This window comes from Patella vulgata, chromosome 5 (genome assembly GCF_932274485.2).
Source record: "Patella vulgata chromosome 5, xgPatVulg1.2, whole genome shotgun sequence".
NCBI classification, from domain to species: Eukaryota; Metazoa; Mollusca; class Gastropoda; family Patellidae; genus Patella; species Patella vulgata.
The window spans coordinates 769,524-794,362 of NC_065883.2; the positions used below are offsets into that span (position 1 = coordinate 769,524).

The 24,839-nt window shown below is 37.2% G+C and overlaps 1 protein-coding gene across 1 annotated transcript; it reads right to left on the bottom strand.

The window, feature by feature from the left end:
* Positions 1 to 1,407: 1,407 nt before the first annotated feature.
* LOC126822729 (peroxisomal ATPase PEX6) lies at positions 1,408 to 24,792 on the bottom strand. Its single transcript, XM_050551754.2, has 19 exons — positions 23,474 to 24,792; positions 22,546 to 22,724; positions 20,253 to 20,436; positions 18,239 to 18,387; positions 17,784 to 17,904; positions 17,371 to 17,443; positions 15,822 to 15,899; positions 15,179 to 15,330; positions 13,927 to 14,028; positions 13,342 to 13,418; positions 12,764 to 12,896; positions 11,878 to 11,998; positions 10,644 to 10,728; positions 9,841 to 9,902; positions 9,128 to 9,236; positions 8,176 to 8,292; positions 7,849 to 7,926; positions 6,721 to 6,860; positions 1,408 to 5,591 (listed from the first exon to the last, which is right to left on the bottom strand). The coding sequence occupies exons 1-19, from the start codon at positions 24,764 to 24,766 to the stop codon at positions 5,452 to 5,454; spliced, it is 3,393 nt and encodes a 1,130-aa protein (XP_050407711.2). The 5' UTR covers positions 24,767 to 24,792; the 3' UTR covers positions 1,408 to 5,451.
* Between the last annotated feature and the right edge of the window lie 47 nt (positions 24,793 to 24,839).

The following is a 24,839-nucleotide window of genomic DNA, read 5'->3' on the forward strand; positions in this document are numbered from 1 at the left end:
TTAAAGTCATTTCAAAATCAATTAAATAGCATTTCATCCAAAATCTGCTTCATTCCAGGCCTGTAGCCATCCTGTTGACTGCGGATACCACCGTGAGGCAGTGAACGTTTTTTTGGGGGGGGAGGGGGGGAGTAGGTACGTCTCTCCCCCCCGTACGAAGGGGGGTGCAGGGGTCCTCCCCAGTGACAGATCATGAGGTCGCCGTGCCCCAGTGACAAGATGACAGTGTGTGTGGGGGGGTCTCTCCTCTTGAGGTTTAAGGGGTTCGGGGGTCCTCCCCCCCCCCCCCCATAAATTTTTTGATTTTGAAATATCAACCTGAAATTGTGGTCGGTGGAGTATATTCCGGACGGGAAGTCATATACTTACTTCTAAGCAGAAAATACTATTGCAGAGAGGGGGCCCAGTGGGAAGGTGGTCACACTGCCAATCCGGGCCCGATGATATATTGCCATTGCAGTTCGCAATTCATGTCAATCGAGCTGGTTGAGTGAGACACGGGGGCCCGAAGAAAATATTGGACAACTAACAAGACCGTTACCAGTGAACCAGAAATAATATTTCGGGTTTTATGTTATGGAAACATTTCTAATATCAACTACCTATATAATAATTTCATCGAAAAAAAGCCACTATTTCACAATTTTGGGGAAAAATGGGTCTCTGGCAAACTCTGAACAATGAACATAGTGACAAGACAGGGAGATCACGACAGTCGGCCATTGGGCAAGTCAGAACAAAATATATGACAGATAGATGTCAGAACATAAACAATAATATGAGACTGGGTGCCGGGTGCCACATTCTCAAATCAATACTCCACCATGATGATTCCTGACTGCTGTCTATTACAAACAGGCTGGCTAAGGGGCTGCTTTCATTCAAGTAAAAATATAACGATAACATAAATATGTCAGAAAAAATAAATACGAACGTCAGTCTTTTGCCTATAGACTAGGGGTGTAGAGGGGGGGGGGGGATATGTCCAGGCAATTCTTTAGAAAGATGAATTTCCATGGCACCGGTATTCTACATAATAAACTAACAACTGGATTGGATATCAAGATATATGTAAATATATACACAGTAGCCAGGCAGCAAAATACCCACAAACCTGAATAGTGTACATGTACGTGACAAGGAGTAGGGTCACCTGTCCAACCTCGTGGGTTTTTTCCGGGTCCTCCAGTTTCCTCCCACTGCTAAAGACCCCTACGATCAAGCGAATTATTGAAATAAAATTAAACCATATGTTAGTCCCGAAATGACCTAGTTTGTGTCTAGTGGACTTAAACCCCATTTCTCTCTCTCTCTCTGCCCTGAATAGCCGCCATTTCCAAAACTTGGTATCCTATTTTGTAATGCCGTTCTCCGTTTCACTTCTATCATACTCAAAAAGACTTGATAAACCTTTTCAATTTTATTAAATGGAATAAATACTTCTCAAAATTCTCAAAGCATACTTAAAGATACATTATGGGAGATTAGATAACGAGTTGGCAATTCTCACTATAATAGTTAAAAACTACATACTGTAAAGTCAATTTGCTGAAAATTTCAGTCAAATTGATCCACTATGAACCGAGAACTAAGCGAGTCAAAGTTCCGCTTAGCCTCGATCATCATTACTGAAGTCGGTAAGACAATACTAATAGTCTCGATTATCCATTTAATCGTTAATCAACAAGGGAAAGTTTTGCAGCAATTCGAACTATAATCCAACAAATATCACAGGCTAGCCTTACCATCGAGAGTTGATTATGGTTTGTATAAGCTAATTAATGTCTAATAGTTTTTATAACATTTTGGGTCTAAAGAAAGACCTACAATAGGCCGATTTTGCTCTTGCATAATGTATGTTTAATGTTTTCAACTAAAATCGTTGATTTAGGACTTAAAATGTCAACCAACTAGCTGACAGTCTGTTCCCAAGAGAGCAAATTGTAGACAGACAGCATAAGTTTAGTATGGAATTGAACCCAAAACATCCTGGTTACTGAGTCAGCGCCATATTCAAGTTTATTATAGCCTATAGGCCTACAGTAGGCACTAAATGAGCTCTAACCCTCGTTAACTGCATGTGTCAGGTGCTGTGGAGAAAAATTTTAAATAAATTGATTTCCATATTGATTTATTAATGTAACAAAATACACTGAGTAGTTAAAGTACAATAACCATAACAAACTATACAGTAGTAGGGGCCCAAGTTCACAAAGCATTTTAAAGCTTACTTTAAGAATTTACTCAACTTCAATCACTGTTTATAAGAAATATCTTTGATCCAGAAACACAAAACTTTGCACATAGTTTCTTATTGATGTATTTGATACATTAAAACAATAAAAGTTTTATAAAGTGCTATATTTTGGTTAAAATAAAGTGAACAATTTTGAGTAAATTCTTAACTTAATTCTAAGAATGCTTTGTGAACTCGGGACAGGGTTAATAATAAAGCCTATATACAGTAGGGCTTACACTTAATATAACAAGCGGTTGCCATGCAAGATACACCCACATTTTACAAGTCATGGACAGAGAACAAGCTAAACTTGCAAGGAACCAAGATCTTTGGGTTATAAACATACATGTTAAGTTTCATCAAAATCGGATAAAGATTGGGACATCTAAAGTGTCCACATGCTAAAAACTTGATTTTTCGTACAATCAGGGGCCATAACCATGAAGTTAGGGTCCGATACATGCCAATATCGAAAGGAACCAAGATCTTTTGGATATAAACTTACATTTCAAGTTTCGTCAAAATCGGATCAATTGTGACCTGTAGAGGGTCAACAAACAAAATGTGAATGGACAGACAGTCGTACAGACTGTATAACAATACAGTAGGGACGTACTTGGTGGTTTAATTATAAATATCACATGATCAAAACAGCAGGGCTTTCAGTCAGTTAATTTATGACATATTTTGCAAGATATTTTTGGGGTATTATCCCAATATTTCTATATGGATTTCATATATAAACAGTACAAGCATAGGCGTACGAGCCAGGGGGGCGGCAGCTGCCCCCCTAACTTTCGGGCAAGCTGACTTTTCGGGCAGAAGGGTAAAGTGAAAAAATTTTTTTATTTCATCTACTTGGCAAAATAAAGTGCCCGAAATCTAATAAAACACTAATTTTACGGGCTAGAATAGCAGTAAAACGCGTTTGCGGCCGTCAAATATTCCAAAATTTTCTTCGGGGGTCCATTCAAGGTCAGTTCTGCTTCTTCACCTCTCGAAGAAAACCGGTGCTGCTGTCTGTAAACCTGAAATTTTTTCGGGCATTTCTAGTTTTTCTTCCCTAACTGTCAACGAGCCCTAATATAACACTAATTTTACTTTTCTTTTAATTGAATACCACAAATTTGTACTGAGTTGACTATGGATTAAAACATATTGTCTGGAGCCACTCTACTTTGTGCGACATTTTTCGAGCATCGATTATTATTTGTAAATGCAGCTGCGACAGTCTGATTGGATGGGATTTCGGTTACAAAACCATTGGATATTTTTGGAGTTGCTTACACGGGCTAGAATAGCAGAAAATGAATTTGCGGTGGTTAGATTTTCAAAATTTTCTCCGGGAGGGAGAGCCCCCCCCCCCCCACATACCCTGTGACGATTGATTGGTTGTTTGGAATTCGGGTCAGCCAGGTAGGCTATATTGGACCAAATTGAAGTTGCTGGAATAGCCGGAAAACGAGTATGCGGCTGTTAAATTTTCAAAATTTTCTCCGAACGGTCCCGTCTCCGTGGACTGAAAACGATTGATCTTTTGATTAGAATTCGAGTCAGCCATCTTAATTAGGCTATATTAGACCTGAAATAGCAGGAAATTGTGTTTGCAGCCGTCAAATATTCAAAAATTTTCCGGGGGGGGGGGGGGCGGGTGTACAATACAAGGTGAGCTACGCTTCTTCGCCTCTCGAGGAAGATCGGCGCCGCTGTCTGTACACCCAAATTTTTTTGGGGCATTTCGAGTTCTGCTACCCTTACTGTTATCGAGCCCGTAAGCCTATGAGTACAGGAAACAACAAGCCCTGCTAGGATCAGTAACTAAAAGCAAACTTATTTTTAATACAATCATTTTAAAATACATGCAATCAAACATTACAAAGCACAATAGAAATTTGTTCACTATGTGAGAAGTCGTCTCGTGTTATGCATTGAGTAGACAGTATGTCCAATTTCTTATTGAAAGCAAGAAACAGTTTTACATAATATAACAAGTGGTTACAATGTAAGATACGCTCACATTTTGCAAGAGATGGACAGAGAACAAGCTAAAAAAATAAGAGCCGTTGACGTTCATATAATCAGGGGCCATAATCCAGGAAGTTACGATCCAATATGCGCGAATATCCCTGTCAATAGCATGACATCTTTCACTAGTGGTATCAGATGTTCTAGAACCCATCCTAATACACAGCACATACAGCATATTTCTATATTTCATCTCAATTTCTATGACCTCTTTTAATAGATTTTTTTATAGCAGGGGTATTCCCTCACGAATACAAGGATTTAAAGCAAAATTTTGATAGATTAATTAGTTTGAATATGTTTATAGTCCTAATATATCATGAAATCACTCAGTTTGTATGTGGGAAGGTATCTTTAAAGCAGATTTGTATTTTCTATTCTAGCTGGCTGGTGCAGAAAACCATTATTATTATTATTATTACAACATATTTATAGTGCGCCCTTTCATATAACATGTTCAGTGACAATATAATCATAAATAAACAACAAGATTATGGACATGTTAACGATTGTATACAGAGTCAGTTAAAAGCCTAATTAAATAAATGTGTTTTAAGTTGTTTTTTAAAAGAATATAGAGATGTACAAATGGTAGATTATTCCATAAAACAGGTGCTTGATAACTAAAAGAGCGCTGACCATAAACCGCAAAACCAACCAGCTTATAGCCTGCGTACCAATAGTCTTTGTTACCCCATCCTATAATCATCGGAAGGGATGGCCGAAAGGTTAGCACCTGCGCGTTGTATCATAAGGTCTGTCTGTGAGTCAACTGGCGTGGTTTCGATTCCCCGGGTTTTTCGTGACAAGGAGTAGGGTTGCCTGTCCATACACATGGGTTTTTTCCGGGTCCTCCTACTGCTAAAGACCCCTATCTGCAAGCGAATTATTGGAATAAATTTGAACAATATGTTAGTCCCGAACTCTCTCTCTCTCTCTCTCTCTCTCTCTCTCTCTCCCTCTCTCTCTCTCTCTCTCCCTCTGTCTCTCTCCCTCTGTCTCTCTCATATATCATTACATCACAGTTTATTGAAACAATCAAACACTAGATAGGAACTTCAAATGTGTCACTGGTACATCGTTCTATGATTATTATTTCACAGTTTAATTAAATATTTAGGTAGGAACTTCGAACTTGTCTCTGTTACATCGTTTTATGATTAATATTCCACAGTTTAATAAAATATTTATGTAGGAACTTCGAACTTGTCTCTAATTGTTTTATATCTGGTTAGTTCAGCATCTGATACTGATGGTATTAACGTCTTTAATGCATTGATAAAATCTTGTTCTTGTACAATAATATCACTTTTATTAACGGTTTTACCTAAAATATAAATTAAACATATCAATAAAAATAAAATTTTGGGATAGTCTACCGTACTAAATTTTTTATTTGATTTTATTTTGTTGGTTTATTTGATTAAGTGAAAATTGTATGAGATATTTTGGCTAATTATAAGACTTCTATCAATACATCCCTCTGCTGACAGTTGTACGGGACAGGCCTATTTAATGTTGGACAGGCTTAGGTTCAGGTACCCAAAAATCTGACCTTGAGGCTGTGAAGTATCGACACAACCCACACATAATATAGAGCGAAGCTCTAAAGCATCGCGCAAAACGCTGTGTTTGAGCAAAGCTCTTTTCCAGTAACACAGGGGAGTAATTAAAACTGTCACCCACAGACTGTTGATTAAAAAACAATTCAGACCGGAACCCAATACACTGGGCAAAACTGGTAATGCGTGTGTCAACTTACCAAATCTCACCCAAGCGAGATTACGTGTCTCATAGAAATATTTTTTATGGAGCTTCTAATCAATGATGTCAGATATTTTTTGATGTCCATGAAAATAATTCTCACACTTTTTTGTTCTTTTTTTTAAAAACAAAATTAATCATACAATTTAGATCTAAATTAAAATCAATTCAGAAAAACAAAATTATTTAACATTATTTGTCTAAAGTCTTACAGGTTGAAAACACAAATTATTTGTCAAATCAACATTGGTGTTGTAATCTTACCGGGAAAAGGTAGGCTTCTGATATCCAATATTTAAGACAAAATAAACATTTTACCATAGTGCGTTTCAGTGTCATTTGTAACAAGTGACCAGAAAGAACGAGGCTAGACATATTCAACAACTCAAGTCAAACTGTGACGCCATATCTTATCTGGAGAGCATGCACAATAGACTGGAATAACCAGACGCTAGAAATTGCCATTCGGTTGAGACTCCTGCCGTATTTCGCTGGACGTAACTGATTTGAAATTAAGAGTCAAAACGGAAACAATTGAATGTATATCAGTTTATATACAATCAGATTACATTATTATATACGTTGCGACCCATTTGGGTCAATTTCTAGGTCCCAAACATTAGCGATATGGGCAACAGATAGAACTGAAGTGGGAAACAGATGTGTTGAAGATTAGAATCAACCAAACATACCATCTTCTAACAGTTGAATTTTCCTTTTCAGAGCATTCAACATGGCATCGGAACTCAACGCATAAAAATCAGCACCGGTCATATTCCAGGGACATTGTGAAACAATATTCTCCATATTACAAGCTTTCGCTATATGAAACCTGAAATATTGAAATAACAAAATAATCTATTAACAAACAAGAAACTAGGAAATGGACAAGAAAAGAAATGAAATGGTGTTTCTGCGTCATCTGGACTTCTAAAGACATGTATATGCCATGCAGTACATGTGATATAAGAGAAATGCATAGGTCATGCTATGAGAGAAATTTTGCCCGAACAGCAGTGTGATACTCTTCTTTAAAATCAACAGGGCTATTCTTTTACGTGGATGTTAGCATGTAAATGGGAACCATTTTGTTCCGTAAAATCCAACCTACTAGACGCTACTCCATGCTAGGCCCTCCTTCCTGCACCTCAATCTACTAGACCCTACCCCTCACTAGGCCCTCCTTCCTGCACCACAAATTAACCAAGATAAACCTGTGACGTGATCTCAATATTTACTTTAAAGGAAAACAATTTGGTCATTTTGAGACTGACATGTGGTTATATTGTTTTAATGGCTATTATATATATAGACAGGAGATATTTGGAGTAGGCAGATTGAGAAATTGATTATAAGGTCCATTTGACAAAAACTAGGTCATTTCGGGAATAACATATGGTTCAATTTTAGTTTTAGCAGTGGGAGGAGTCCGGAGGACCCGGAGAAAACTTACTTTTTGTCACGTAAAAGCGGGGAATCAAAATCAAATTTGGAATAACTGTAGTGTTTCTGTCTACTGTTGATCGACTTTCAACTATTAAGACTTCTTTTACATGCACACCAATAGGTGAACCTGGGTTTTTGTCCCATCCGAATGATAATGCAACGCATAATATGGCAGCTTTGCAGTGGCAACAGGGCTAAAATATCCAAAGCTCCTTCTCAGAACCACACCCAGATTCCAACCTTGGACATTTCAGTCTAGAATCCAGTTCCCTTACCCTTACCACAGCTCTCAACATCTATAATTAGAAATTATATAGAAACAAACACTTACTTTCTAGTTAGAGCTTTTAAAATTTATAGAAATAAACACTTACTTTCTTGTTAGAGCTTTTAAAATCTTCAATTGTGATGGTCTGTCTTCACTGATTCCCAGGTATAAAAGTTTATCAAATCTAAAATTTAAAAAAAATTAACACAATCACCATTTACATTCGTTCATCGTCATTTTTCAGACAATATTTTATTTCTCATGGCTTTATCCACTCAAATTGATTATTTAATATTTAATAAAGAAAACCAAGATATCAATGCAGAAAGAGAGAGAGAGAGAGAGAGAGAGAGAGAGAGAGAGACCTTAGCTGTGGGAGGTCCAGGAGAAAACTTTTTATATTTTTCTGTAAAAATGCAATACGAGTACTCACCTTCCAGGTCGTAATAATGCAGGGTCTAAAAGATCTGGTCTATTTGTAGCTCCTATCACAAAGACATCACAAGATTTACCCAGACCATCTAATTCAGCTAATAATTGTGATACAACTCTAAAATATTCATATAAAAATTAATCATTCGTTTGTCTAGACTAGCCTCCAGTCTAAAAATAATATTCGTTTGTTTGTTTCTTAAGGCCTAATGTCCGCTTTCACCTTGGGTGATATCGCAGACAAGTGTTTCCTGAGAAACTTGCTAGAAAAGCCAAATAATAGGCTTAGTCTACCACAGATAGGTGACGCGAGATTGATCTGGAGGTCTATTCGATTCCGTTTCATTCAGCTAATGTCTTTTGCAGGGAAGCGCCCAAGATAAGTTTCATCCAAAGGAGTTGCTCCCCATAATATAGAAATCAGCTAGCAATGCATCAAAACCTATCCAGGAATCAAATGTTCAAATAACTTTTGAAAAATGACTCCGAGAGTCTGTACGCAAACACACTTTGAACATATGTAGCTGGATGTTATTATTCATTAATCGTTTGTTTCTAAGTTTTATAGGGAGCCATGCTGGCTCACTAAAATGGGGGTCCTATGTTCGATCACTTTGTTTGCAAAGAAAGTCCATCTGGATTTTCCTTCTTGTCAGCGGCGCAGGACAGATTGTCCGGCAAGGGATAATGTATAGTTGTTTGAATGAAACTAAAAACCGAGGTCCCAAGTCAATTTTGGCAAGCACTTAAGATCTCTTTGTTATAAGAGTAGGCCAGTTGGAATTACGATATAAGAGTAGTGTCACTGATCAGGCAAAATTTCCCACATAGCACACTGTATGGTGTATCCCCCGTCTTCATTAGCCCAGTTGGTGCAGAACAGTAGGACGTTAAACTCCATTTTATTTCATTTCTAAGCTTTATGCATTCTTCAGATTAAATATTTATCTTACCTGTCCATAACACCACCAGAATCAGCACTTTTACCTCGATTAGGTGCCAGAGAATCAAGTTCATCAAAAAATATCACACAAGGTGTAGCACTTCTAGCTCGCTTAAAAACTAGCAAAATAAAGAAATAATCTAATAATAATTTCCTGTATTTAGATTTCCTGTACGGGTCTTTAGTAGTGAGAGGAAACTGGAGGAACCTTATAAAAGCCACAAGGTTGGCCATGTGAACCTACTCCAAGGTTTGCACACTCCTTGATAATACTGGAAAAGGAAAATGTGATTTCCAGTACTGGAAAATCCCGAAAAAAGATTACTCCTTAAAACTCTTGGAAAAATTAACATTTGTGGTTTCGCTATATATTTTAAGATATAAAACTGAATGTAGTCTTCTAATGTTTCTTCAAAAGTTCACGAGTTTGTCTCAGTAAATGTCCTTCAAGCGTAAAAAAAATACATTATGATGTAGAATTCTATACAGGGACTCCTGGAATCTGGTAAATTACTCCTGGAATTTTAAGTGTTCTGAGTTGTGCACACCCCGTACTCCTTGTCACAATGACAAACCTTGTGATTTCTTGTGCACATATTAAACCACTAATCATCCAACCCGCTACATCACTCTGAAAGTCAACTTGTTGTACCTAATATACCAAAGATATTTGATAGAAATTACATCCGTTTCTTACATGTGGCAATCACTATTATATTTTACCTTCTCGAATATTTTCTTCACTTTGTCCAACATACATATTGATCAGTTCTGGTCCTTTCACACTGAAAAAAGACAACAATAAATAAATTATATTTCATTAAAAAATACCAACCTTTGAGAGAGAGAGAGAGAGAGAGAAATGGGGTTTAACGTCCATTCAACATGAACTAGGTCATTTCGGGACTAACATACGGTTTACTTTTTTATTTCAATAATTCGCTTGCGTGTAGGTGTCTTTAGCAGTGGGAGGAAACCGGAGGACCCAGAGAAAACCCCACGAGGTTGGACAGGCGACCCTACTCCTTGTCACGTACAACCGGGGATTCGAAACCACGCCAGTTGACTCAATGACAGGCTTTTTGATACAGATCGTGCACGCTAACCATTCAGCTATCCAACCCCCCCACCAACCTTTGATGTCTAATTTCTTTGTTTTACAGATCTGTCAGAAATTAATGTAGCTGACCAATGACCATATACAAGGGTCGATTAGCCAATTTTCCCCTTTTTTGATTGATGCCTAGTTCCCTTATAAACTGTATACAGGGCCTCAGGTTTTTTTTGGGTCCAAACCGAAGAACTGGGTAATTTGCGCTTTTACTTGATTCTACATCCTGTACCATTGGAAAGGAGAAAACTAGCTGTGTAATCCCAGAAAACCTAACTTGGCCAAAATACGGAGCGAACGCATCTAGGACCTCCTGGTTCATAAGCCAGTGACATACAATACACAATGAACAACTTTTGAATACACAGACGTGAAATTAAATCATGACATACGAGTAAAATTATGGTGTACTAACCTGAGAAAATTTAAAGAACATTCTGTGGCTACAGCTTTAGCTAATAGAGTTTTACCTGTTCCAGGTGGTCCATATAATAATACACCTACAATTCATCATACCAAATATGGTTATAGTAAAAGGAAATAATAATTAAGTTGGTAACAGTATGAATTTACCTCCCTTGAGTCAAAATATCGGTAAAAATGGTTAAAGATACATTATGGGAGATTCGATAAAGAGTTGGCCTCTCTCACTATAATAGTTAAAAACTAGATAATGTAAAGGCAATTTGCTGAAAATTTCATTCAAATTGATCCACTATGAACCGAGAACAAAGCGATTGAATTTCCGCCTAGCCTTGGTCATCATTACTAAAGTCAGTACGATAAACAGCATAGTCTCGATTATCCATTTAATTGTTAAACCGTGAATCAAAGTTATGCAGTAACTCGGCTCACAATCCACTAAAGATCGCAGGCTAGCGATGCCATCTAGAGTTGATTATGGTTTGGATAGGTTAATTAATGTCTAATTAATAATTTAGATAACATTTCAGGCCTAAAGAAAGACCTGCAATAGACAGATTTACCTCTTGTATAATGTATGGTTAATTATTGGTAAATATTGACGTGAGTAGATAATACAATCCTATTTTGTTTTACTTTTCTTTACTACACTAATATCTAAAAGAGTTGTTATATAACACACGTTCTGGATGATGTGAGGGATTAGCCAATGAAACCATCTGTTACGGTAGATTTTTGGCGTGAGGTGCACAACTGTGGGTAACCCTCTAGAAACATCAACACTGATTAGTTAATCAATGTCTAACGTCATAGCATCAAAAGCCCCTTGTATTACCCCTGACGTGACCTATGGCTATAACTTGTCAGATCTTCATGTAGTGTAGGCCATCGAAAGTATAATAATACGAAGCGAAATATAGATCTGTATTGTAATCAGATTGGTAGATAACACAAGCATTGTCTGATACTAATTGTGTAACCGATAATTGACTGATCTTGAATTGTGGCATTCAGGGATGTAAGACATCAGGATGACATTAAACAACCATATCACTCTTTCCCAGAATACTTCTAATTCTAACATTACAGATTTGTATCAAGGGAGGTAACTCATTTTAACTAAAGAAGGCTTCAGACCACTATTATTAATACTTTTTGACTAAGTAAGTCAAATATTAATACCTTAGAATACATAGAATAAATGAAGAGTATGAAATGAAACCGACCAGATCGTTTGAGTCCAGCAGCCAGTAATTCTGGATGTTGTAACGGTAATTGTACCGTATCTAATATATCTGATTTTACACTACTTAATCCACCTACATCATCCCACGTTACATTTGGTATCTATAAATATATAAAATATATGATCATCACAAAAAAGATGCTCTTTCTTTACTAGAAAATATTAATATAGGCAGGGGCAATAACTCGGGAAATATCAATTTCTAGCTCTTTATAATTCCTTCTTAAAGACTAAAAAAAGACTCAAAAACTTCCCCTCCTTGGAACTACAATCTCAGTAATCTCCCCCAAAATCTATCATATTATGTATAATCTTGAGTAAAATGGTGGACAGACTTGATACAATAATATACTGCTATATGAATCTACCTTTGGAGCACTTAATTTCCAGCGTGGTTCCCCCTTGTCAGAGATGCAGGAAAGAGGGCCTGACAAAGACGAAAAATCAAGGTCCTGTGTACACATTGGCGTGCACGTAAAAGATCCCTTGACAGTTGGAATTCGATATAAGAGTAGACTGTAGTGCCACTGTCTGAGCAAAACTGCCCTCATAGCACACTGTAGGACGTTAAACTCCATTTCATTTCATTTCATTTGGAGCACTTAGCATCCGAATGAGCTGTCTTACCTTTCGAGCACCTATTAGATCAGAATGAGTGGTCCTTACTTTGGGGACCCTATTGCATCAGAATGAGTGGTCTTACCTTTCAAACACCTATAGTATTAGAACGGGCTGTCTTATCTTAGCGGCACCTATAGCGTCAGAACGGGCTATCTTTATCTTTGGATGACCAATAGAATCTGAATCATTGAAGCTGAGCTGTCTTACCTTTGGAGCACCTATAGCATCAGAATGAGTGGTCTTACCTTTGGAGCACCTATAGCATCAGAATGAGCTGTCTGTAATTTATCTAGAGCAGCTTCGAAATGTTTTTGTTGTAAAATAACACCAGCTGAAACTAAATCTTCTTCTTCATCTTGAGATAAATTTACATTACCACTGAAAAAAAAACCAGAAAGAAAGATACAATTAAAACTGACATGTAACTATAAATCCCAAACGATCTTTTGTTTTTAAAAAAAATAAAAAAATAGTTGGTTGCCAAATTCTTTTTTACTTGAAAAGAAAAATGACTGCCGAGTTTAAGTTTTTTGAATGGAAGTGGTAACATTTGTAAATAAGATGGCTATTTGAGAAATGAAAGATCTTGTCAATAAAATATTTTGATGAACCAATTCAATTCAGGTGATTATTTATCGTCAATATTTGGGTTTTGTTTTATTAATTAAACATTAAAGACTCTACACATCATTTAGTATGTTTAGAAAAATTTCAAATTTTTGACGGCCTAATTAACTTAAATGTACTCAAATTTAATCAAAAAAACAAAATCAAAATATCAACAATAAAATATCTCCCAGCTTGGAAAATGTTTTTGACTAACTTGATATTGAGAGTGCTGGAATACGCTTCTCTTCTAGCATGGGCTACGAGACAGACTAAATCTCCTAAAACAAATCCCTGAAAAATACACAGAAGGATTAAAATATAGATCTATATTGGTTTTATACTTTCGATGGCCTCCACTACACGAAGATCTGACTGGTTGTTGTCGGAGGCTACGTCACGGGTTATACAAGTTGTCATTGATTTATGACATCATGTTTAACCAATCAGCGTACCCACAGTTCTGTGTTGCGGACGACAAGAACTCAACCGAACACACTATGTCTGTACTCAATCACTAGGACAGATTGGAGTGACAAAATTAAGTATGCCTTGTAATCAGGTGACAACATTAAATGCAGCTAGTCACAAGTAAATCACATGGATCAAGTGCTAAACTGAGGTAACATTACTTACACCTGTCTGCACCTGTCTGCACCTTTAGAAAACCCAGTATGTATGACTGTTGCCTAGGACAGCCTAGGGTTACTGACAGATTTTTCCCACCATTAGGACAGCCTGTGGTAACAAGAATACTTACAGCTGTTCTCTGAGCGAGATAGACTGTGATAACAATACTTACAGCTGTTCTCTGAGCCAGATGTTTTATTGAAAGATCAGCTTCTATTGGTTCATCATCAACTAAAGCTTCAATAATATCAAATCTGTCACTTTCACTCGGACCCTAAAATACATCATAACATCTATAATATCTAATCTATCAATCAGACCCTAAAATACATCATAACATCTATAATATCTAATCTATTAATCAGACCCTAAAATACATTATAACATCTATAATATCTAATCTATTAATCAGACCCTAAAATACATCATAACATCTATAATATCTAATCTATCAATCAGACCCTAAAATCAAGAGAGAGACGGTTAAGTCCACTCAACCCAAACTAGGTCATTTTGGGACTAACATATGGTTCAATTTGATTTCAATAATTTGCTTGCGCATACAGGTCTTTAGCAGTGGGAGGAAACCGGGGGACCAAGAGATATCCCGCGTGTTAACCATTTGGCCACCCAACCCAATAGACTATTTTCCTGATCGAAATATCGTAGACAATCATTTATTCTCATTGGTTTGATCAAGAGATAGATCTTTCGCAGTTGGTGCTACCAAGTTATGGAATTCAATATCAAACGAAACCAAAAGCACAAATTATTATTATCATTAAGGGAGTGACGATGGCTGGGTGAGTAAAACGCTGGCTTGAAACTATAAGATGTTGGCCGAGGTTCCCCTTGTCAGTGGTGCAGGACGAAGGTTCTGACAAGGACAGTGTTTAGTCATTGGGATGGGATAAAAAACTGAAGTCCTGTGTACACATTGGTGTGCACATAAAAGAACCCTTAAGAATTGAAATTTGAAATAAGAGTAGGCAATCACGTTGCTGTTCGGGCAAGAAAGGTAAATGTTAAACCTCATTTTCCTAAATTTGTGATCAATCAATGAGTTGAATAATCTATTTGATGTTTTTCGCTCCATCCAAATAACTGTTCCTTGCCAGGGCCTCTGTCCTGCATGACTGTCAAGAAAAAACGATGCCAACAAAATCACGTAGGGGTCATTAGCTGTGAGAGGAAACCAAAGGACCTACAGAAAACCCAATCGGGTTGGATCAGGACATAATGATTTTATTATAATATTTTTTAGATGTAAAAACTGACAGATAGGTTGAAAATATATGAGCTTGCTTGCATGTGGGTGTATAAAAACAATATTATCACTCTGGTATTATACAATTTTTTAGTCCCTGTTCAGAGGATTTTTTCTTCTTTTTTACAAACATGAATCACAACTACTATTTTACTACCTCCATGATAATATCGTGTAGAAACACATCATTCATATCTTCGGAAACAGCTCGTAGATTATTGGTGGTTGCTATGACAACCAATGGATATTCTGTTTTTTCGAAGGCTATTTGTTTAATACTGTTGTGGAAACCACTAATAACTCTAGGATCTGAAATATTTATAAAAACAAAATTTTTTAAAAATATTCAGAGCTACCTGACTCAATACAATTAGCAACAAAATAACTTTACATGGTCATAACCCTCAAATATTCTACAACAGGACATCGTTTACATAGTCATAATACTCAAATATTCTACAATCAGACATTACTTACATGGTCATAATCCTCAAATTTTCTACAATCAATCAGAATATTTTCAGACCATGCTGATAGTCCATGCTCACTGTTTTGTCCAGATATATTATACAAGTTATGTCTATTTATTGTCGTAACAAGTGGTGATCAGGCTGTAAGAGTGATAGTACAGTCACAAAGATTGAAGGTTCTGAACATGGACTAGTAAGATTATGATCGGCAGGCCTATTTTTTTACTCCAGTTGGACTTTACTTTGTGTAAAATAAACAGCTGTGTTGTTTAAATAAAACAGTTGTTCTTTAAATAATAATCTGTGGATGTAAAATCTGAAATCACTAACCTTCAATTTGTCCACCTCTCTCTTTTCCTAAGGCATGAATATTCTTTAATACCAGTACACATGGTGAAAACACACTTGCTATAAAAACAAATAAGTTAAATAAAGTATAAAATTAAATCATACTATATTAGCCCCCTCAGAAGCCATGTTGAATTACACATAATTTCATGCAATCAACGACAAATCTAAACTTGGGCACCCCAAACATTTTTATTTTTGTTCTAGAATTAATTAAACAATATTGTTGAAATTAGACAGGATACTTTATTGTTCTTTAAAAAATAAAAGCAGTTTAACATAGAACTATTCTGCCTCAACAAAAGGCACAGTGTACTATGATAGAAATTTTTATTTAATATGTGCTGACAGTGGTAAGCCGGATTAAATTGTTTCAATGGCATTTAGTAATTGAATTGGAATATACAGGTGACAGTTGTACGGAATACAATTACTGCTTATTAGTGAGCGATGTTTCAACTAGGCTTCTCTAGTCATTATCAAGCTATGATAAAATATGAAAATATAACAAGACAATATATACATGTACACAACAATACTTAGTTAATGCTGACCAACCAGAGATACCTCTTTTCATGACTAGAGAAGCCTAGTCGAAACGTCGCTCACTAATAAGCAGTAATTGTATTCCATAGAATTGTGACCTGTATAATGGTAAGCCCAGAAGAACAATTAGACACCCTCCTTTCTGTAACACTGACAAGGTGAAACTGGCCCGGACTAGTGAGCCAGCGTCAAACTTACCAACTCACCATGGTTACTCAGTGCCATAGTTACCAACTATCCATGGTTACCCAGCACTATACTTACCAACTCACCATGGTTACCCAGCACCATACTTACCAACTAACCATGGTTACCCAGCACCATACTTACCAACTAACCATGGTTAATCAGCGCCATACTTACCAACTCACCATGGTTACCCAGCACCATACTTACCAACTCACCATGATTATCCAGTGCCATACTTACCAACTCACCATGGTTACCCTGCGCCATGCTTACCAACTCACCATGATCCAGCGCCATACTTACCAACTAACCATGGTTACACAAGATAGACAAAGATTTATAAACACAAATATTATAAATCTGATACTACATGAGTCATGAGTGAACAAAACCCAATTTTCTGTAATAACACAAGGGGGATGTGATGATGGCTCAGTAAGACGTTGGTATGCTGACCTGGAGGTCGGTGTTGGCTGAGAAAGTTCATCGGGATTTTCCAGTGTGGTTCCGCCTTGTCAGTGATACAGGACAGAGGGTCTGGCAGGAGCGATAACATATAGTCATTTGGATGGGACAAAAAATCAAGGACCTGTGTACCAATTTGCGTACATGTAAAAGCACTTGACAGCTGGAATTCGATATAAAAGTGAGCTGTATAGGAGCAGAACAGTAGAACGTTAAACCCCATTTCATTTTCATTTTCTAATAACACAAAAATCTATAATTCATGTACTGTATGGTTGTTAAAATTAGACAATAATTCTGTGACACCTACAGATTAATAAATGATGCCTACCTGTCAGAAAACAGTTCTTAATTCTAGATTCTGTTGCTGCCGCTGTCTCACCAATTAAATCATGACAATTCACCTGCAGGTAGAAAAACATGTTCATTAAACCAGAATATTTGGGAGAACTATTCAATCATGTTAACTGTGATATCAGCAGGAATCTAGCCTTACCTGTTGGGAGAACAATTCATTCAATCATGCCAACTGTGATATCAGCAGGAATCGAACCTTACCTGTTGGGAGAACTATTCATTCAATCATGCCAACTGTGATATCAGCAGGAATCGAACCTTACCTGTTGGGAGAACTATTCATTCAATCATGCCAACTGTGATGTCAGCAGGAATCAAACCTTACCTGTTGGGAGAACTATTCATTCAATCATGCCAACTGTGATATCAGCAGGAATCGAACCTTACCTGTTGCATGTGCAGACTAAGACGTAAAGTAGCACATTCTATGACGGTCATTTTACCGCAGCCAACAGGACCAGACAATAATATCGTAGGTAATACCGTTATTCTAGAACCATTACAAGGCCTGAAAAAGAACAATTTCACAAAAACTTTTCAGACATAAAATTGTGCCAAAATTCAGGAAAAAATCACAAATAATTTCAATAAAAAGTTTGACTGTTCAGCTTAGTTCTGTATAGAAAATGTACAAAAGTTCAGGAGTGAGGAAATAGTTGAAGCAGAGACTAGTTACTAGACCCAATATGAAGGTAGCAAAACAGGGTAATATAACATCTCTAAATTCTGCCAAAATTCAGTAACTTTCACCTGTATATAACTTTCACCTGTATTATAACTTAGCTATGTATATAACTTTCACCCATATTATAAATTATATAATTGTTAGCTGTATAACTTACCTTTGTGTAATAAACGGTAACACAAGTGATTCTAACTTGGTGACATAATTGTTTAACCCAGGACAATATAATCTATGCCAGTACGGACTGTCTTTGTTTGAAAGATAGAAAAAGGAGATTTTTGGAACATAGCTGTGAATGGATCCTTTCTGCAAAAATAAACAAAACAAAATGTCGTAATTTAAAGATAGATAAGGCTGACCTTAAAAATATCTTTGTTTCGCCTAACGCGACCGACTAACTAAAACCACCCCCGACTTAAATTATTTTATTGCACTTTTCCGCGATCTTTTTATTTTATTTTGTGTGTCAACCTGAAATATATCACGAGAGTTATTTCCCTTTACTATGGCTATGGTTTGATTCATTATTGAAACTGGTTGATCAAGACGAAAGCGTCATAGGTGTCGCTTCTCAACAAAATGGTTGCAGACGAAAGCACGTCCATTCCCACGAAATGATTCTGCCTCTATGTCTGTGGGGCGTCGTTTTAAACATGACGACGATATTTTCAATATCCGTTTTTCGAGAAAAATAAAGGCACAACCCACACGATCGTTAAAAACGTGTTGAGGGAGTTTCAAACGTGAGTTTGTCGCAATTTGTGTGCGAGTCGTGCATCAAGAAAAATCCCGATGTCATTGATTTGTTTGCCTATAAAAGAAGACGAATGTTTGCACCCGGAAAATTATCAAGCTGTCAAATTAGCTCTTAAAAAAAAAAATCTGAAAAAAAACCCGACCTACCGACCCTTCTCCTCGATTGTGGGTCGGGTTTGGTGAAACAAAGATATTTTTAAGGTCAGCCTAAGCACAAAATAATATTACACAAAATACTATATCATCTATTGAATTCTTTTTGGGGTGAGTGGGGGTAGTTGAGTGGTCTAACGTGGCATGGATTCAAGCTTTTACATAACAAGGTTTAGGGTCGCATGTCCAACCTCATGTTGGTTTTTTATTACCTAGTTTGTGTCTAGTGGGTGCTAAACCCAATTTGTCTCTCTCTATTCAGTTCTTAACCTTTTGGGCCCGAGCTGCCAAAAAAACAGCTTAGATGCCCCTTGTCTGGAGTACCGGCAGCCGCTCAGGTTCTAAGGGTTCATAATATTAAAAAAAAAATTGGGGCCATTTTTACCGTGCGAGGCTAGTATATCGTCCAAATGTCATTCAGGGTGTCGGTGTCTAAAGGGTTAAAAGCAGTCGTCATAGTGACTAGCCAGGAGGTCTACAAATCTCTAACAACTCATTGTGTGGTAATAGAGGAGCACTGATTCATTGACCTGGAAGTGTTCAGTTCCTATCTTCCTCGGGAGTTGTCAGTGCGGTCTACTCATCATCAGTAGGGCAGGATGGACGGCAAGTAACAGCACCTAATTGATCGGATGGGAGGAAAAATATTGGAATCCACATAAAACTCTTGACTGTTGGAATTCGACAAACAGTTGGGGGAAATAAGAGAGAGAGAGAAATGGGGTTTAACGTCCACTGGACACAAACTAGGTCATTTCGGGACTAACATATGGTTTTAATTTTATTTCAATAATTCGCTTGCGCGTAGGGGTCTTTAGCAGTGGGAGGAAACCGGAGGACCCGGAGAAAACCCATGCGTGCTAACCATACAGCCATCCAACCCCCCTGGGGGAAATAAAAGTCCGAGTAAAATATCCATCACAGCAAACTGCATGACATATATCCATCTTCATTAGTCAGGTTCATTTCATTGCATTGGATAATAATATTTATGCTACGTTCCCACTGTCGTGCGATGTGTAACGTTATGATTGTCCCTACTGAGTCCACGATCTGGTACGTGCATATATGTTTGGATACGTTTCGATACAATCAACAGGATTGCTACGACTGACCTTGATATATAATAAGACCCGATAGTATCACTACGATTACTCCACGATTTCAATCGTAGCGCAACTCGTGATAGTGGGAACCTAGCAATACTGAAAGAGCAGCATTGAATAAAATAAATTATACGATCCTGGATTTTGAATAATTACCTGAAGTAGCATTGTTTTCTTAGAATCCACAATATGTGACACCGATCTGGGTACCGAGGATTCAATTCTTATTACTTTGAAGAAGATTATTGGAAATCGAACTCCTGTATCCATCGCCATACTTTGCCAAAATTCTGGATCGTCTGAACTTTTCACAGAAAAAACATCCCCTAAGCTGATCAATCTGAATAATAAAACATAAAAACATTATTTAAAGTAATTATGCATGATTTGTATTTTTATGAAAATATCAATTTTCTCACCTCTTTATCCACATGGGGGGGTTGGATGGCCGAATGGTTAGCACGGGCGCGCTGTATCATAAAGCCTGTCATTGAGTCAACTGGTGTGGTTTCAAACCCCCAGTTTTACGTGACAAGGAGTAGGGTCGCCTGTCCAACCTCGTGGGTTTTCTCCGGGTCCTCCGGTTTCCTCCCACTGATAAAGACCCCTGCGCGCAAGCAAATTATTGAAATAAAATTAAACCATAATATTTTAGTTCCAAAATGACCTAGTTTGTGTCAAGTGGATGTTAAACCCCATTTCTCTCTCTCTCTCTCTCTCTCTTTTTATCCACATACTCAAGATTGATTATTTAACATTTAATTAATAAACATGCATTATGCAAGAGCTAAATCTGCCAATTGTAGGTCCTTCTTTAGGCCTAAAATGTTACCTAAATTATTAATTAGATATCAATTAACTTATCCAGACTATAATCAACTCTTGGTGTCATCTTATGTGTCGGATTTTTACTGGATTTGAATCCGATCTGCTGTTCAACGCTCATTGGCAAATAAATCCAAAAATGGCTAATCGAGACAATGTTTTTTATCGTACTGACTTTAGTTATGATGATCGAGGCTAGGCCTAAAAATCAATTGCTAATATCTTGGTTCAAAGTGGAGCAATTTGACTGAAATTTTCAGCATATTCCCTACATTCTAGTTTTTAACTATTATAGTGAGAACTGCCAGTTTTTCATCTAATCTCCCACAACAAAACCAAAATATGAACACTATATAATCTCCAATCTTGGGATTTAAAACAGGCCCATCACTTTGGTTCATGACAAATCAAGATGGCAGCCATCTGTTGTAAATATTGAACGGAAATGAACTGATTTTGGACTTATATTTATAAGAGACTAGAAGAATGCCCGACTTTGCTCGGGGGTCATAACCCCGAAACCTGAAGTGGTAGACTAACGCCACCTGGCCTATGTTACTCCCCAGTCCGAGCTACCCCTATACCCCAAATTTCAGACTCGGGGCAGACCTAGTGTAGCCGTCAACCCCGAACAGACAGACAGACATACAGACAGACAAACGACAGTCACAAATATTAGTATAGATTGAACCTTAACTGTTTTCAAGGGAATCTATAGCCTCATAAAACCATGCATAGAGTCTTTAAATACTATAGAATTAATTAACCAATATTATTGAAATTAGATACTTTGTTGCACTAATTATGGAAAACAATGCATATAAATTTCAAGCAGATCAGATAACAATATGTGTTGTTAGATGGTTCACAAGATTCTACAAAGTGATTAAGGTGAATAACTCTTTAAGTTATTTTATGACATCACTGAAATTCAATAAGATTCTTCAAATCTCATGAGAAACGTAAACCATAGGTGGAAACTCCCACGCCTAAGCAAAGTCTCCAAGATTTCACTTTCAAAATCTGTTACCGGACACATTATGGTAACTTATTTAGAGCTCTGGTTAATCCCGATTGATTTTGTTACGTTGTTATGTAATGGTTGTTGATCGGACTGTTAACCAGTCATAATTTGGGACAGAAATTTAAAGTGAGTAGGGCAGTGTTTGAGTAGGATTAGGTCTAATCAAACAATACACTGTGAGGAGTATGGGCATATCCCTGTATTCCATAATGAAATGAAATGAAATGAAATGGGGTTTAACGTCCTACTGTTTTGCTCCGAACTGGGCTAATGAAGACAGGCATATGCCATACAGTGTGCTATGAGGAAAATTTTTCCAAGGCAGTGGCACTATGACCTACTCTTATATCAAATTCCAACTGCCAAGGGATCTTTTACGTGCACGCCAATGTATACATGGGATCTTGTTTTTTTTTTGTCACATCCGAACAACTAAACAGCTGTCCTTGTCAGACCACCCGTCCTGCACCAATGACAAGGGGAAACCCCGTCCGAAAGTCTTTCATAACCCTGTTGATGCAGAGAAATAGAATGTTAAACCACATGTCATGTCCCTTTCAAAATCTGTTAAAGCTACCAAGCATTTATAATTTTAGTTACCTTGGTGTTGTAAAATATTTTTTGATAGCCTGTGAGTAGAATGTTTGAGGACTGTAATAAGGGGAGTTAATTAAGCTGATTTCAACTTTCTTGGCTATTGGTAAACCGATACTCCATGATGAACTCAGTGATTGACAACCTTCATCAACATCACTCTCTAATGGTAGATCTATCAATTTCTGTAGGTAAAAAAATAATGTATAAATGATTTCTGATGAGACTCTTGACAAAAGAATAATAATAATATAAACATTTGTATAGCGTCAAATTCTATACTTAAAGTATGCTCTGTGCACTTTCTACACACAAATTCAATTCTCTTCAGGCGAAACATTTACAACATTTTGACTTGGTACCTTGTATGGATTGGTATTTTATTTTGTTTCAATGAAAAAACATTGGTTTTACGTAAACTGGGTAATCTTGTTCTTGAGGCTACACTCTTAAACATATGTAATCCTAAGGCTCTGACATTTTGTGTATTATCCACATGGAGAGAGAGAGAGAGAGAGAGAGAGAGAGAGAGAGAGAGAGTTTAAGTCCACCTGATACAAACTAGGTCATTTCGGGACTAATATGGTTCAGTTTTATTTCAATAGTTCGCTTGTGCGAAGGGGTCTTTAGCAGTGAGAAGAAACCAGGGGTTTTAGGAGAAAACCCACTAGGTTAGACAGACGACCCTACTCCTTGTCACGTACAACTGGGGATTCGAAAGCACACCAGTTGACTCAATGGCAGACCTTATGATACAGCCCGCACATGCTAACCATTCGGCCATCCAACCCCCCTTATCCACATGAAACTTGACAAATAAGTCATGTATACATTGACTGACAAACTTCTATTTTTGGATATACAATTCCAAGAGGACAGCTTGGTTCATGATTATGATCACATTTGTATTTTTTAAAATGTCATTAAAGAATACCTCAGCTAAAAGTTGAAATTTTTCCACAAGGACAGGTCCAGGTTGAAGGTTGAACAACACCACCGGGGACACATACACAGTTTTATGATTTTTTAAAGAAGTCGTCAAACTTTTCACCATGACTAATTTTTCTCTCCGCTTTATTCCACTTGTTGGTTCAAGGGTGTCACTTTCTAAGGACAACTGGTGTTTCGGGGACTGTTGTAGATGGGGTTCGTCTTCGGGTACAACTGATATCTTCAACATGCTACCATCGAAAAACCCATATTTTACCATCAGGGACCTTGATATGCCTATGACACTGTGTACATCGAAAGAATCTTTCGGATCGTAACCATCCAATATATCCCTCCATGCACCATGATTTTCGACAAAACTAGCGTTAAAGACATATTTTGGAGGAGCATCTGTTTTATCTTTTGATCCCTCATCACTTTTTACATCCGCATTGTCTGCAAATCTTATCGAATTACAGAAATCCGAAATAAAAATGTTTTTACTGGGTGAAATGTTATGCATTCTACAATTAGCTGGGGGTAAGAAATTGTCTTCGTAACATAGAATTATCTGCGTGTTGATTCCCATTTTACCGTGCTGCAACGGAAGACATTCAAGCACTTGCATCTTAAAAAACCAATTACTCTGAAAATCGGGATCGTTTAGAAACACCTCAGGATAAGGGGACAAGAAAACATCTCCCTTAGATACCAAAATATCATTTTCGCACACTTCGACCAATAAACCCATGCTAAATTTCACCTTCTGAAGCCACTCAAACGCATCCCGATCATTGACAGAAAAAATGATTTTCTGCAATGGAAATAAATTCACTTGTCGAAAATAAAGTTCAGAAGTTTCCAGTATGTCATAATGATCTTGGAATGAGTCGGAACACATTAACTGTAGGTCTTTAATGTTTCCACTTGTGCTCATGTGCCTACCAGTAAAACTATTTTGGTTAGGCATCAACTCAACGCTTTCAATCACACACAACTGCACAAATATTTCTCTGTCTGAAGATGAAGTACTGGCGCATCTATCAGATGAGATAGATCTGTTAAGTAGTGATCTAACTGATGCCGATGAAGGTGAAGTCGGTCTGCTTTCGATTTTATTGCTGGATTCGTCATTACAAACAGTAATTATGCCACTAATAGCTGTCTTGTCCTCTATGCCTACAACTGAAGCATCTTCCGATGAAATGAGAAGATGAAGAGGGTGTTGCCTGTTTTCAAAAACAGTAGTACATAATCTAACCGAGAATCTTGTGCGAAATTCATTTGAGGATATCATTTTTGTTTTCCAGTGGAGGCGGCCATTTGTAAACAATCACGCCTTCTATTCGACTTCCGGCAAGAAAACGTGC

Coding starts and splice junctions, on each gene's coding strand:
- LOC126822729 (XM_050551754.2), bottom strand. CDS start 24,766: ATGATATCCTCAAATGAATTTCGCACAAGATTCTCGGTTAGATTATGT. Junction 12,897..13,341: donor TCCAGCACTCTCAATATCAA/GTTAGTCAAAAA, acceptor TTTTTTTTTCAG/TGGTAATGTAAATTTATCTC. Junction 8,293..9,127: donor TCTGGTGGTGTTATGGACAG/GTAAGATAAATA, acceptor TGAATATTTTAG/AGTTGTATCACAATTATTAG.